This window comes from Haematobia irritans, chromosome 2 (assembly GCF_050003625.1).
Source record: "Haematobia irritans isolate KBUSLIRL chromosome 2, ASM5000362v1, whole genome shotgun sequence".
Classification (NCBI taxonomy): Eukaryota; Metazoa; Arthropoda; class Insecta; order Diptera; family Muscidae; genus Haematobia; species Haematobia irritans.
In genome coordinates, this window is record NC_134398.1 from 139,787,372 (window position 1) to 139,803,756 (window position 16,385).

Consider the following 16,385-nt stretch of genomic DNA (forward strand, 5'->3'; position numbering starts at 1 on the left):
TCACTTCATTTCGAAGGGATCGTCAAAAAGTATGACCGAATTTCAGTAACTCCAATAACAGCTGGCTTCCAGTTCCTACCGTGACTGTGGGATCTCTGTCCTAGTTTGACTCTATACCAAAATGGTTTGAACTCGTGAATGAATGTAATATAGTTTATGGTATAGGGAAGTTTTGGGTCCTTGAATACGAAATCTTGAAGAGATGCGAAAGGAAAGAAAGAGATGACGAAAAGATAACGGAATATCAGTTACTGTCATCACAGTGTCTTTTCAGGCTTGGTCTCCTTTGAGTCCCTGAGACAATGTTACATGGTTTTAGGTATAGAGAAGTTTAAATCACATTCATTGCAGTTGATACTATGTACGATATTGGCCCGGTAGTAAATATGACCTACTACCATGATAGCAGGTTCTCTAGTTTAAGGTATAGGAAAGTTTTGAGTCCTTGAATACGAAATCTTGAAGGGGTGCGAGAGGAAAGAAAGAGATAACGGAATATCAGTTACTGTCATCACAGTGTCTTTTCAGGCTTGGTCTCCTTTAAGTCCCTGAGACAATGTTACATGACTTTAGGTATAGAGAAGTTTAAATCACATTCATTGCAGTTGATACTATGTACGATATTGGCCCGGTAGTAAATATGACCTACTACCATGATAGCAGGTTCTCTAGTTTTAGGTATAGTACACTTTTGAGTCATTGAATACGAAATTTTGAAGAACGCGAGAGGAAAGAAAGAGATGAGGAAGCGATAACGGCATATCAGTTACTGCCATCACAGCGTCTTCTTTGGCATGGTCTCTTTTGTGTTTCTAAGACAATGTTACATGGCCTTAGGTATAGAGAAGTTTCAATCACTTTCTGAAACAGTCTAAGGTGTTAAATGTGGGTCCTTGTAAAGGCTCGATGCCAGGGATGACTGAATTCAAGCCACTCTGCACAGGATTGAACCGATAGGAATGACAGTATTCAGTGAGTTCCTTCAGAAGGGATCGCTTGATGATCTCATTTGTCACTCCTATGACATCTGGTTCTCTGCCCTAGAATCAACCGCGATGAGTGACGGAAATACTGTCATGTTTTCAGCAGGGATGACCGAAGTGTAGGAGTGACAGGGATATCCAAAATAGGAGGTTTGGTATAGTGGCATCCCGATATTTCAGGCTCACTTATGCGCTTTACAGACTATCAGTTATTCCGGACGACAGTGCTCGTGTCGAACATATCCCATATATTGTGCACATTATAAGTTAAGTCCGAAGGCATAATCGATACTGCTGCATGTTTATGGGATCGATAACACATTTACCGATTATTTAGTCATCGCCGACAAATCGTATCGATCCGACACACTGTAAGATTCTTTACAAACACCGACATTCCGTCCGGAATAACTGATAGTCTGTAAAGCGCTTTAGACTATTCAGTCCATTGTGATACCATAGTGGTGAACTTCTCTTTTATCACTGAGTGCTACCCGATTGTATGTTAAGCTCAATGACATGGGACCTGAAAAACTTTTTGGTGTTTCGTCGGAACTGGGTTCGAACCCACGACCCTGTATATGCAAGGCGGACATGCTAACCATTGCACCACGGTGGCTCCGAGATGAAGGAATAACCGAATTTCTGCAATTCCTATTGCAGCTGGTTGCCTGCGCTGGATTGACACCGTAGGAGTCACTTCCGCCTATGTCCCTCCTATGGTATTTGGTTCTCTGCCCAGGAATATACCGTGAGGAGTGACGGAATTCCTGTCAATTGTTTTAGAAGGGATCGGTAAAAGGAATGGCCGAAGTTTAGGGTTGACAGGGATATCCAAACTAGAAGGGATAACCGAATCTCAGTAATTCCCATGGCAGCTGGACCACTGCGCTAGATTGACCCCGCATTAGTCACTTCCTTTACAAGTGAAATCGAATTTGCTTATTGAATGACAGAATTCCAATCATGCTTTAGAAAGGATCACTATAAAGGATGACCGAATTTTAGTCACTACAATGACAGCTGGTTTTCTGCTCTAGATTGTCCCAGTTGAAGTGAGCGGATTCCAGTCACTTCATTTACAAGGGATCACTAAAAGTGATGATCGAATTTGTTCTCTCATGATAGCTGGTTCTCTATCATGTGAGTGACCGGATTGCAGTTACTTCCTTTACAAGGGGTCGCTAGAAAGAGTGACTGAATTTAAGTCACTCCTATGGTAGCTGGTTCTCGGCACAGGATTTATCCGATAGGATAGATAAGATTCCATCACTCCACGTTTCCCTTCAGCTACAATATCATCATGAATCTTGATCATAACTCTCTTGAATACTGCTTGATCTAAAATGGTCACTTAGGAAATATCCTAAGGCAGTTCTGATGACAGCATTCTGCACTAGCAAGTGACTGCATTCGCTAGAAGGTATGACCGCAATATAGTCACTACCATTACAGCTAGTTTTCTGCAATGGATTACTCCGTTTTAAGCGACAGGATTACAGTTCCTACCGTTACAAGGGATCACTAAAAGTGATTATCTAATTTGTCACTCTCATGACAGCTGGTTCTCTGTACTTGGTTGACCCGAAATGAGTGAAAGAATTCCAGTTCTTTACGGTTCGAAGGATAGCTAGTAAGGATGCAGCACCATAGGTAAACAAACAGAGATCTAGATGCAGTTAAGTTGTGAGCCTTGTGAACGATCTATAGAAATGTTGGAAAGAAGGGATGGCGAAGGAATGAGTGAATTGAAGTATATTTGAATTAATTTATTTGAATGTGAGCCTTGTGAACGATCTATAGAAATAATGGAAAGAAGGGATGGCGAAGGAATGAGTGAATTGAAGTATTTTCTTGGTATTTGGTTCCCTGAACTGGAGTAAGTCTTTGGGGTTAGCTCATGAACAATGGTTATTGCCTCTGTGTCGTCGCATGTGTCAATTTGGCGTTCTTATTTATCATTCTCCATTTGCTATTAATCCGAACCGGAATGATTCCGGCATAGCGGACCCAATTTCAAATATATTGTTGTAAATTCCTAACGTGAGCAGAGTCCATAGATCCCCTTTTATTATCAAATGTCAAGATTAGCAGCAATCAGCTGTTGTTTATTTTTTCATGTGTTTTTTTTGGAATGAATTATTCTTACCTTTGGCACGTGCGTGTGTTCAAAGAGATATACAATTTGTTTTCTTTTGTAACCATTAAATTGAATAAAGAGTTTTGAAATTATATAAAAACAAATAAATCCTCTCGGGAACCATTATTTAAATAAATAATTTCTCACTCACCAAACAAAACTTAAAAATTCGCCACATTGGTGTCAGGTGTGGGGTTTTCGTTCGAGTGTAAGTTTATACTCTACCACCTTGACAATAACCTCAAAGGTTGAAGATATCATAATGCCATCAAAAAAGAAACAGCAGCGTCTACGGGATGACGATCTTCAAGATAATACCCAATCTAGAACTAACACTTTCACGGAATCCATGTATGCTCGACTTGGGAGCATGGTTGCTGCGCCATCCCGAAATTCTGGTGGTTTAATGCGTGAACTCGAAAACTTTAAAATGGAAATAGACAGAAAATTTGAGATGCAGCAGACTCTCTTTGAAAGCCGTTTGGTAAGTTTGGAACAAACAATTACAAATGCTGCTCTCAGATTTTCTCCGTCGTCAACAGGGTCTACAGCAACTCCATCACGAAGTAGCAGTCTACCTGCCTGCACTGGCTTACTAGCATGTACTAATGACTTCCAAAACCTAGCTGTGTCATCGAACTCAACGTTTATGCATTTAGCGCAGCCCCAAGTCTGCTCTGGTTACTCTGCTAAATACGGCAGCAACACACCACCCATTGCAGTTACCACCTCATATGTTGGACATTCCTCATCTATTCGTAACAACAACAGCTCTCATGGAATGCAACCATTTAGTAACTCTTCGCTATCGTCTTCTGCCCTCACTACAAATGTGTCACCATATGTTGCCACCCAAACAACAACAACTATTAATCAGCAGCATTGCTCTCATCATGAGTGTAATTTCATAACAAGTGATATTCCACAGAGCTGTAGTCACAGTCACCATGGATCATATCGAAACAGCTCAGCGCCTCGTCCCCCTCAACCAACCATCCAAGAAACTCACCATAGTCTTCATGGTCGCCCTTTCAATGAGTACCTCTCTTCTTACGATGGCAAATCTCCATGGTCTGACTACGAATGTCTTGTAGAGCACACATCTAATTTTTATGGGTGGACAGAAGGGGAAAAGGTTATGGCCGTTATATCCAATTTAAGAGAAGATGCTCTTCGGCTGTTTGCAACTTTGCCTACCGACCGATTCCCCTCATGGGCAGAGCTGCGTCAACTTATGAGAGAACGATTTACAGTGCATGAGCAAATTTGTTTTCAGGAATTTAAACGCAGAACTCAAGGGCCAAGGGAATCTCTTACCGAATTTGCTACTGCACTTGAGTTATTGTCTATTGCAGCCTTCAAATCCGCTCCTAAGTCATATGTAGATGATTTGCTAAAAAAACAATTTATAGATGGGTTAAGAGATCCCGAACTAATAAAATTAGTGGTAGCTGGTCAACCTAACACAATTAAAAATGCTTTGGCTGTAGCTCAAGATATTCAAGCCAGGACCGAACGGCATAAAACAAGACCTATATATGCGGTCGGAACAACCCCATCGGATGGTTGCGACAACCAGAGGTCATCATCGGAAAACTAGAATTCTTCGGCCTTGGGGAGCAAAGGCCGAACGTTATCTTTACTAAAGCTCCACTCACTTATAGCGCTTGTTTTAAAACGCCTTCAACCAGTAACTGCCAACATCCCCCCGAACACGCAGAAGATTCACGTGAGATTATGCCACGTTCTTACAATCCGGAAATGTTGTGTAGCTTACCTGGTGTGGGAATGAAGAATATTCGTAACTCGTGCTATATGAATGCAACGTTACAAGCGTTGTTCCACGTCCCTATGTTTACCAAGTTTCTGTTGAACACCCCACCACATAAGGATATTTGCAATAAAAATTCGAAATGCCTTATTTGCGTTCTAAAACAAACCTTTGTCACCACAAAAACGAGCCGTAAAGCTATACGCCCCTTTATGATTTTTTTTAAATTGAGGGAGACAAAATCGATATTCCTAACTGGGCTTCAGCAAGATTCCCACGAATTTTTCCGCTTTCTGTTACTAGAACTTACAAAAACATTCAAATTTCTAAATACGAAGACGAAAGGGAATTTTGGTTCAGTACTAGATGACCTATTCCTTGGTCATATTGTCAATAAAATAAAATGCATTAGCTGCGGGAAGGAGCGTCGTGAGACACAGCCTTTCATGGATATTTCCTTGTCTATAACCGATTGTAGTAACTTGCAAGACGCATTGGACAACTATTTTAAAGCCGAGAAACTATCTGATTACTCATGCAGCCATTGTGGATCTCAGAAAGAAATAATCAAACAATCTGATTTGGAAAAACTGCCTAATATTATATGCCTTCATCTAAATCGATACGAATCTCCTACACAACCCATTGAAGTACCTATCCATAACAATCTAACACTAGACTTTGCCAAATACATGTCTTCGAAAAAAATGCCGAAAATAATTTATCGTATGGTAACCCTGGTTGCAAGACAGGGAACCACTGCTACAAATGGTCATTTCGTAGCTTATTGCTCTGTTGGCGGCGAGATATACAGGTTTGACGATAAGAGTGTTACAAAGACAACAACAGCAGAATTTTCTGCAGCAACTGCCGTCCTTATTCTCTTCGAGAGGGTGATAGTTGAATCACTCGCGAATGAATACGAGATACTTCCAACTCTCTTAGATCATAGAGGCACTAATGGTGGAGAGAGAAGTTTACATGTTTTTATTAATCTAAATCGTAAAGTGTTGCCATTTATTATTGATACAGGTGTCCGTGTATCTTTAATTCCGGCATCCATAGTACCAAAGAAAAAAACAATTACAAAAAAATCAGTGAAGATGATTGGGGCATCAGGTACAATCTTTGAATCAATTGGAAAAGTTAATTTAACCTTTTCAATAGATGGCTACGTTTTCCAACATGATTTTTTGGCTGTGAGTGTTCCAGTGCCCCCCATTCTAGGTGTTGACTTTTTATCTGCCAACAAATGCAAAATTAATTTGGATGATCTATGTATGGAGTTTGCGGACGGGTTAGTAAAAATTAATTTACCTAAATGTCATGATGGTAATCCAGTTTTTTTGTTGGATACCGTGCAACTTCCTCCCCACTCCGATACTTTTCTGAGAGTACCGAAACCAGAAAGTCAAACATTTAAGTTTGGAATGATAGAAGCAAGCAAAGGGATATGTCTAGCAAATGGGGTGATGGTTGGTAGAACCCTATTTACTTCTGAGGATGAAACAGTACCCGTTCGCTTAATTAACACCACCAATAGTTTTGTCGACCTACCATGCAATATGACTTTGGGACAGTTATACCCAGTGGAGGTCATGGAAAATGATGAGGCCGTGGATTCAAATATTAACGAAAATGTACCTGTTTACGATTTGCCTGAACTTACAGAAAACGAGAAAGCCGATTTTTCTAATTTGTTGGCAAATTACAAACATGTCTTTTCAGGTAGTGATGATGATTTTGGTAAAACGTCGATAGTTAAACATCGCATAGAAACCGGCGAAAGCAAGCCTATTCGTATACCACCACGGCGGGTCCCCTTTGCTCAGCGTGAGGTAATGAATAATCTAGTACGGGATATGGCCAGACGTGGAGTTATCGAAAAGTCTAACAGCCCGTGGTGTTCACGAGTGGTGCTCGTCAAGAAAAAGGATGGTTCACTCAGATTCTGTGTAGACTATAGACGGTTGAACACGGTGACACGGAAGGATTCATACCCATTACCCAGAATGGATGACATATTGACTGCCCTGCATGGCTCGAAATGGTTTTCTACCATGGATTTGCAATCGGGGTATTGGCAAGTCGAGGTTGACAACGACTCCAAAGAAAAGACCGCCTTCTCTTGTGGATCCGGTTTATGGCATTTTAACGTTATGCCGTTCGGGCTATGTAATGCCCCCGCAACTTTTGAGCGTCTTATGGACCAAGTATTTGACGGCTTACCATGGAGCACGGCATTAGTATATCTGGATGACATTATTGTCCATTCGCGAACGGTTAAGGATCATCTCGAACAGCTGCAGCAAGTTTTTGAGAGACTGGGCAAGGCAGGTTTAAAATTGAGCCCTACAAAATGCACTTTTTTTAAAGACCGTGTCTGTTACCTTGGTCATATCGTTGGGCGTACGGGCCTTGAAGCGGATCCGAAGAAAATTTCAAAAGTAACACAATGGCCTATTCCAAAGAGTAAAACTGAGGTTAGAGCGTTTTTGGGATTGGCTTCCTATTATCGGCGCTTTACTAAAGATTTTTCAACCATAGCCAAGCCGCTAACGGAACTTACTCAAGCAAATTTTAAATTTAACTGGAGCGACAAAGCCAATAATGCCTTTCTCCAACTCAAAACATTTTTAACAAACTCGCCAATTCTTGCATTCCCAGACGAGTCCGGATTATTTATTTTGGATACCGATGCGTCTAAAAATGGCATTGGCGCAGTTTTGAGTCAATGCCAAAATGGGGAAGAGAGGGTTATAGAGTACTATAGTTCAACTTTGGATAAGGCAGAACAAAACTACTGCGTAACAAGAAAGGAACTGTTGGCCGTTGTACTTGGAACTGCCCATTTTCGTCACTATCTCTTCGGTAGAGAATTTGTACTCAGGACAGATCACGCATCGCTTCGCTGGTTGTACAATTTTCGTGAGCCTGAGGGACAACTGGCACGATGGATAGAGAGACTTCAAGAGTATCAATTTCAAATACACCATCGCCCTGGGAACAAACATTTAAATGCTGATGCATTGTCCCGTCGCCCGTGTGGTGATTGCAAATATTGCTCCCGCGAAGAACCCGAAGTGGGCTAGAAGTTTTTGTTTTGGCCGTAGGCATTGAGGTCGAGAACTTAAAAAGGGATCAACTTGAAGATCCCGTGCTTAAAGTAGTCCTGAAATGGGTTAATGATAAACATCGCCCTGCTAAGTCTGATATATTGTCGCTTGAACCAGAGCTCAAAACTTGGTGGACCCTATTTGATCAATTATGCGTAGTTGACGGCCTTCTAAAAAGAAAATTTAAGAATAGGCTCGGAGAGACCATGCTGACCATTGTGCCACGTAAACATATTCCTGATATCCTTATGCAAGCTCATAACAGTGTAACAGGTGGACATCTTGGTCGATATAAAACAATGCGTAAAATTCGAGAGCGGTATTACTGGATCGGGTGTACCGATGAAATTAATCGGTGGTGTGCTATGTGCAAGATTTGCTCATCGAGGAAAGGGCCACCACAAAAGACTGTGGGACGTTTACAGCCATCCTCAATTGGGGCACCTTTCGAGCGTATAGCGATCGACATTTTGGGACCCCTGCCAGTAACCGAAAGAGGCAACCGGTACATTATTGTCATAATGGACTACTTTTCAAAGTGGCCCGAATGTATTGCCGTTCCAGATCAGTCGGCTGAAGTTGTATCCAATCGTTTAATAGAAGATGTAATTTCTCGCTTTGGAGTGCCGCATATTATACACTCTGACCAAGGTCGCAATTTCGAATCGAATGTTTTTCAAAACGTGATGCAACTTTTAGGAGCTCAGAAGACTAGAACAACGGCTTTACACCCGCAATCAGATGGAATGGTTGAGCGATTTAATCGCACGTTACTTGATTACCTTGCAAAATTTATACAAACCAATCAGAGGAATTGGGATAGGATTTTGCCTTTGGCCCTGTTGGCCTACAGATCAGCAGTTCATGCATCCACAGGGTATACACCAGCTCACCTTGTATTTGGCAGGGAAATTCGTTTACCAGTGGACATAATGTTCGGAAGCCCTATGCCAACGAATAACTCATTTCATGAATATGTCAACAACCTTCAGGAGGTTATGAAGAGGATCCACGACGTCGCCAGGGAAAATTTAACAATCTCTGCTGCATCAATGAAATCACGTTACGACCTTAGATCAAATCATGTCGAGTTTAAACCAGACGATTTAGTTTGGGTTTTTATGCCAATGAGACGTAAGGGTTTATGCCCCAAACTTCAAAATGACTGGCTTCGACCTGGAAGGATCATACGGAGAATAACGGACCTTGTGTATGAAATACGATTACCGTCAGGGAAAAGCAAAATACTTCATGTTAATCGCCTTACACCATACAACGAAACTTAACACTTTTGCTCGGTCAGGAGCCGCGAGCTTAATGAAAGGGGTAATGTTGTAAATTCCTAACGTGAGCAGAGTCCATAGATCCCCTTTTATTATCAAATGTCAAGATTAGCAGCAATCAGCTGTTGTTTATTTTTTCATGTGTTTTTTTTTTGGAATGAATTATTCTTACCTTTGGCACGTGCGTGTGTTCAAAGAGATATACAATTTGTTTTCTTTTGTAACTATTAAATTGAATAAAGAAATCCTCTCGGGAACCATTATTTAAATAAATAATTTCTCACTCACCAAACAAAACTTAAAAATTCGCCACAATATGTTGAAATTTAATGACCCCAAGATCCACCAAGTGTCATTCGAGGTCTATTATTGCACTAGAAGTGCAAAAACATACAGATCCATCAGAATTCAGCCTTCCGCTTGCTTGCCCTTAGGTTTGCTTGAGTTAGGTTGAAAAGAGGATTTAGGTTAACTTGTCTCATGTAGGCAGACATTCACCTAAGCCGACATTCGGCTTAACAATCTGCTTCCAAACGGGACAGGTTCGAATTACTTCTTCATCGATATGGTTAACACTGTGTTTGGTAAAGGCTGATCAGTGCTAAACGTAATGTTCCAAGGTCTCATCATCCCCACAACATGCCCATGCACCACCTGCTGCTTCTATTCGGCTCAGATGTGCTCTCAATTGTAGGTGTACGGTCATTATACCCACGGGCCTCCTGACTGTCATCCTACTCTCCTTGAGTAGTTCTTCAGACATTGTCTTGTCTGGGTCACCCCATAGTATTTCGTCACCCTTCCGACCGTTGCACTGGTCCACATCGGTTTATGCGTCTTTCGTGCCCTGTCAACCAACGCGTCCGCGTTGGCTCCATTGGTTTTGCGTTCTCTAAGTACACTTCCCTATGTGTCCTATTTCTTACCGCCAGATCGTTTGCCGTTACGTCATGATTTGGCATTCTTATATTATTCGCGATCGAAACGAACTGTCTACTATTGTATTCTTTGCCCTTCGACAATCTGTGACGTTTTGTGGCATCGTGATATTTCCGAGCCATTTAACACATTCCGTTATGGTTCACACTTCTACCTGTAAGATTGTGCTGTGCTCCATTAATCTGGATCCCGGTGTCTGGGTCCTTCATGGATCTTCGATCCATCGGTGTAGCAGCATCTGTTCTAGGGTCCCATGAACAGATGTCCTTCAAACGAAATAATTGTGAAAAGCTTGTTTCAAAAAGTAACCCTGTCCGAAATTTGATGAAGATTGAATAACAATTACGGAGCCACCGTTGCGCTATGGTTAAGATGCCGCCTTACATACACAGCGTCGTGGGTTCAACTCGTGTTCCGAACGAACACCAACAAATGGATTGTTCCCTCTAAGTAATGCTAGTTGTATTATTCTCTTACCTTTATTCGACTGCGTAAATCGCTTGGCCTCTTTGAGAAACTGCAATTTGCTCAGTCGAATAGAGGTAAGAGAATAATACCATTCAGACGATGTAGCCTTGTTTCGGAATGGCAATTTTTATTCATTCGGTGCGTCTATGGGACACACTCCTAGGAAGCCACCGTGGTGCAATGGTTACCATGCCCGCCTTCCATACACAAGGTCGTGGGTTCGATTCCTGCTTCGACCGAAAACCAAAAAGTTTTTCAGCGGTGGATTATCCCACCTCAGTAATGCTGGTGACATTTCTGAGGGTTTCAAAGCTTCTCTAAATGGTTTCACTGCAATGTGGGAAGCCGTTCGGACTCGGCTATAAAAAGGAGGTCCCTTGTCATTGAGCTTAACATGGAATCGGGCAGCACTCAGTGATAAGGACTGAATAGACTAAGTGAGCCTGATATATCGGGCTCCCACCTAACCTAACCTAACAACACAACAGTAACTCCTTAAATTTTAAAACGAATCTTTTAAAATTTTTCCAAAACAAATCCCATGTCAAATCATGCAAATATGAGCCACACACCCATAGAAAAATGTATTTTTGTGTGGCCGATTGGCATTTTTAAGTAGGTGTGGCTCATATTTGCACGATTTGGCATCGGATTTATTCACTCAATTGCTTATAACTTTGTAATTTTTCGGTCGATTTTCTTGTAGTTGGTCTTATTTTTTACGTTAAAGTATCATCTTTATGAAATTTTAAAACGAATCTTTTAAATTTTAAAACGAATCTTTTAAAATTTTTCCAAAACAAATACCATGTCAAATCATGCAAATATGAGCCACACACCCATAGAAAAATGTATTTTTGTGTGGCCGAGTGACATTTTTGAGTAGGTGTGTGGCTCATATTTGCACGATTTGGCATCGGATTTACTCACTCAATTGCTTATAACTTTGTAATTTTTCGGTCGATTTTCTTGTAGTTGGTCTTATTTTTTACGTTAAAGTATCATCTTTATGAACATGAAGAGGAACAAAACGTTGTTTTAAATAATTTATACTTTTTTGGCAGCAGAGTGTCATTGTAAAAACGATTTTTTGGAAATTTCCCCTATATTTTAAACCACTTAACTTATCACAGATCCAATTATACACGTTTATTCGTGATCTCAATACCTTGCATTCAAGTACTAGCAATAATATATAATCGGACATTTCTAGCTCGTGTTATAATTTCCCAGCAAAAAAGCGTCGCCAAAAAAGTAGTGAAAATGTTCTTTTTGGATCCGGAAGTGGTGCAAAATTGGCGCAGAAGCGATGATTTTAACATGGGCTTGTCATAGAACGGATGTCCACCATTTCAACAGCCGTTGCACTGAATTTGCATCACTTCTTAAGGTGTGACGCGAATCCAGTGATTTGGATGTGAATAAAGAAATTTTGTGATATTTTGACAAATAAATTAATTTAAAAATTTTGTTATGATTTTTAATGCATTATAACGCTTGTCCAGAACGTTTGACATCAAATATTTTGAAAAATTCGCAATTTTTCTAGAAATGATTTAGAATTGTTTTCGGCAAAATTTAAATAATTTGGACTATTTTATTAATTTTTAATCTGTTTCTAACCCATTTGAAACAATAAAATTTTAAATTTCCCATTAAAAATATGAAAAAAGCAAGTTTTAAAAACTTGACTCAAATGTATGTGTGCCTTTTATGGCTCTCCACATAGCCACTGTCATTCAATAGAGTCTGGGTGGGTAAGGGAACAATAATTTATATGGCAGTCCGACTTTGAGAAACATTTATTTTAGTTTGCTATGAACATAATTCTCACCTACGTTGTGGCTGTGGGAGAATATAAACTCGGTGGTTTTGGACAACGAGTAAGAGTCTCCCGACAGCCGAAGGGTACTGAACACGACGAGTGGCACGACCGCAGTCAGTTCACACTAAGCGACAGGAACTCTACCACCGCACTAAGTGTCTCGGCATTTAACTTGCTTCCGCACTAATAGCTTCGATTATTAGCTTGCTTCCGCACTAATCGTTTCCAGACGATTTGCTTGCTTCCGCACTAGTAGCTTCGGCTATTAGCTTGCTTCCGCACTAATTGTTTCGGCACTTAGCTTGCTTCCGTACTAATCGTTTCACCGACGATTAGCTTGCTTCCGCACTAATAGCTTCGGCTATTAGCTTGCTTCCGCACTAATTGTTTCGGCAATTAGCTTGCTTCCGCACTAATCGTTTCACCGACGATTAGCTTGCTTCCGCACTAATAGCTTCGGCTATTAGCTTGCTTCAGCACTAGTAGCTCCGGCTATTAGCTTGCTTCCGCACTAATAGTTTCACCGACGATTAGCATGCTTCCGCACTAATAGCTTCGGCTATTAGCTTGCTTCCGCACTAGTAGCTTCGGCTATTAGCTTGCTTCCGCACTAATTGTTTCGGCAATTAGCTTGCTTCCGCACTAATCGTTTCCCCGACGATTAGCTTGCTTCCGCACTAGTAGCTTCGGCTATTAGCTTGCTTCCGCACTAATCGTTTCACCGACGATTAGCTTGCTTCCGCACTAATAGCTTCGGCTATTAGCTTGCTACCCCTAGTAGTTTCGACAAATAGTTTGTAGTTTTGTTACTAACATCGCCATCCACGTGGAATCGCCGCATCACCCGAATCATCAACGTATCGCCGCATCACCTGAATCATCAACATCGGCCAACCATTGACAGCCGACCAAACCAACACAACCAGCCACCGACGGCTGACCAGCAACTACCATCACCGCTACCGAACCATTAACCGAATCAACAACCGAACAATCAACCGAACCGTCAACCATCATCATCACCGCAACAACGACTTTAGCCGAACCAAATCGTCAACAACCGCCGACTTCAGTACTAAGAGGCTACGTAATAAATCACCGCCCCTCAGCATACCGTGCAGACATAAACATTATACGTATATAAGTTCAAATAAATAAAGCTCGTACTAATATTATTGTATAAATACCACCAAATCGTGTGTTCTTAATTTAAGGTTTGTGGGTCCTTAAAGTTGATTCTGGACGACCACTGGTCTACATCAGCCGACGACAAAACCACGTTACATGTTGTGCCTTAAGAAGAACTTCCAAATTTTTTTGCTGGGTTGTTTAGTGAAAAAAGTCCAAAACACTCACGAGAGTTACTTCAGATTTTGTTCACGACTCACGTGATTCACGCGTCAATCACGCGTGTCACGACAATTTCGTGTCACGCGCACACCTCTAATATGTTGTTCTGCCGCACCGAGGTCAGTTAGCAGAGTTTTTCGACTGACAAACTGAATGAGTGGCATTGCCCGGCTTGGGAGGTCTTCATTCATATTTCGCGTCCCACCAAAAAGGGTAAGAATTAAGCAGCAACGAACAAAAATAATAATAACAACAACAACTTAGATTTGATGAGGCATAAAATACATGGCTAACAAAAACAAATGAAAGCCGCATACACAAATACAAACACACACACTCACACACACACAAATAGGTCATAAAAACCACAAAACTTTTGAAATTATGATAAAAACATGGAAAAACAAACAACTTTCACATTTATGGCATTACAACAAGAACTAAGAGCACAAAAAGCGAGTCGAACACGCTTCAGTAACGAATTAAAAACAAAGGCTCGCAAAAATAAACCGAACCAGATAAGGTAATTAGGATGGTCTTTGTTGTGAAACTTTTTGAATGGAATTAACCAGAAAAAAGGTTGAGGGGGCTAGCGGGGTAGGTTATAAATTAGCACGATGCTCATTTCCTCCGTAAAAAAAAGTGCAGAATATAAAAATGTATGCGCTAACCAACAAAGAGGACTTTAATTAATTGAACAAAGTAACTCTGAAGCAAGAAGAATTCTAATGAAAGTAACCACTAAATTTGATGAGATCAATGACTATACAATTTCTAGTTGAAATGTATTCTTATTCATAGTTGGGCTGAAATAATTTGCTACGAATTATTTTAATAATTCAGAGAAATGGAGAAGGGGCCAGTTTATGTGATCATCTTTTTCTTTGCGATTCTCAAGCTATAGCTGATACGGATATGAAGTCCTTGCAATTTGGAAAACGACATTATCAACAGAATATCAGGTTTAAAGCAAATTTTTCATATAAAAACTGATTTTTAAATTTCAGGACTTCTAAATGCAAAGACCTAATTAACTTAGCCTACAGTATCTATTCAATTGGCATCAAATGAAAAGTAACTTCATTATAACACTACAACAGCCAACACAGAAATATTCCAAACACTTTCCCACTGCATCTGCTTTGATATTCAATTGGAAATTTTAATGAACTCCTTTTTCTGTCGGTCATCCACTTTCTTTGATATTTTATACTTGGATGCTTTTATCTTTACCACTCATTTCTCATCTCTGTGCTTTATTTTCCCCCTACATTACAGCTCCTATTCATGTTACTGCATTGATGGTTACACAGGAATACAGTGCCAAACGAATTGGGACGAATGTTGGTCGAGCCCTTGTCAAAACGGTGGTACCTGTCTGGACGGCGTGGCCTACTACAATTGTACATGTCCAGATGGTTTTTCGGGTAAGTACCAAACAATGCTTCTATACAAAAATCAGTTGGGAAACTACAAATGCGTGCTAAACATTCATGTCTATAGAAAAGCAATTTTCGTATTTTTGTCTTTTTTTTTCTGTATTTGGAAAAGGACCAAAAGCATTGTTCTCGGTAGCCAATATCACGGTAAACTGGCATCATAAACGATTTTCTCCTTTCCTGCGTTTTTCTGTGTGTGAAATTCAATAAACGCCTGTTATGGGCAATTTCACAAATGACTCAGCGAATATTTTCTGCCATCCACAGCATAAAATGGTCGATCAGTTATGTGACCAAGGCAAAGAAACAATTGGTGCCTAGCCTATAAGTGTGGAATAGGGATGCCGTTGGAGAAATTTTGGGTTAATATCTCAATATCAAAAATTTCCTATAGAAATGAAATTTTAAAAAATTTTCTTTAGAAATGAAATTTTAACAAAATTTCCTATAGAAATGAAATTTTAATAAAATTTCCTATAGAAAAGAATATTTGAAAAATTTCCTATAGAAATGGAAATTTGGGAAAATTTGTTATAGAAATGAAATTTTGGCAAAATTTTCTATAGAAACGAAATATTGTAAAAATTTCTTATAGAAATGAAATTTTGAGAAAATTTTATATAGAAATAAAATTCTGACAAAATGTCACATAGAAATGAAACTTTGAAAAAAATCCTATAGAAATGAAATGAAAATTTGAGAAAATTTCCTACAGCAATCAAATTTTGACAAAATTTCCCATAGGAATGAAACTTTGAAAAATCCTATATAAATGAAATTGTGGCAAAATATTGTGAAAATTTCCTATAGAAATTAAATTTTGACAAAATTTCCTATAAAAATTAAATATTAACAAAATTTATTTAAAAATGAACTTTTGACAAAATTTCCTATAGAAATGAAATTTTAACAAAATTTCCTATAGAGATGAAATTTTAACAAAATTTCCTATAGAAATGAAATTTAAAAAAAAAATTCCTATAGAAATGAATATTTGAAAAATTTCCTGTAGAAATGAAAGTTTGGAAAAATTTGTTATAGAAATGAAATTGTGGCAAAATTTCCTATAGA

The 16,385-nt window shown here is 39.7% G+C and overlaps 2 protein-coding genes across 7 annotated transcripts in view; one reads left to right on the top strand and one right to left on the bottom strand.

Annotated features, from left to right (window-relative positions):
• Positions 1-16,385, bottom strand: part of LOC142226314 (uncharacterized) — a 549,856-nt gene that overhangs the window by 229,700 nt on the left and 303,771 nt on the right. The window lies entirely within an intron of this gene.
• The window catches only part of eys (eyes shut), a 513,219-nt gene that overhangs the window by 185,720 nt on the left and 311,114 nt on the right, over positions 1-16,385 (top strand). For all 3 annotated transcript variants that reach the window (XM_075296235.1, XM_075296234.1, XM_075296236.1), the window contains exon 5: positions 15,154-15,302. In XM_075296235.1, the coding sequence (XP_075152350.1) occupies positions 15,154-15,302 (149 nt within the window). The remainder of the gene's footprint in view (positions 1-15,153; positions 15,303-16,385) is intronic.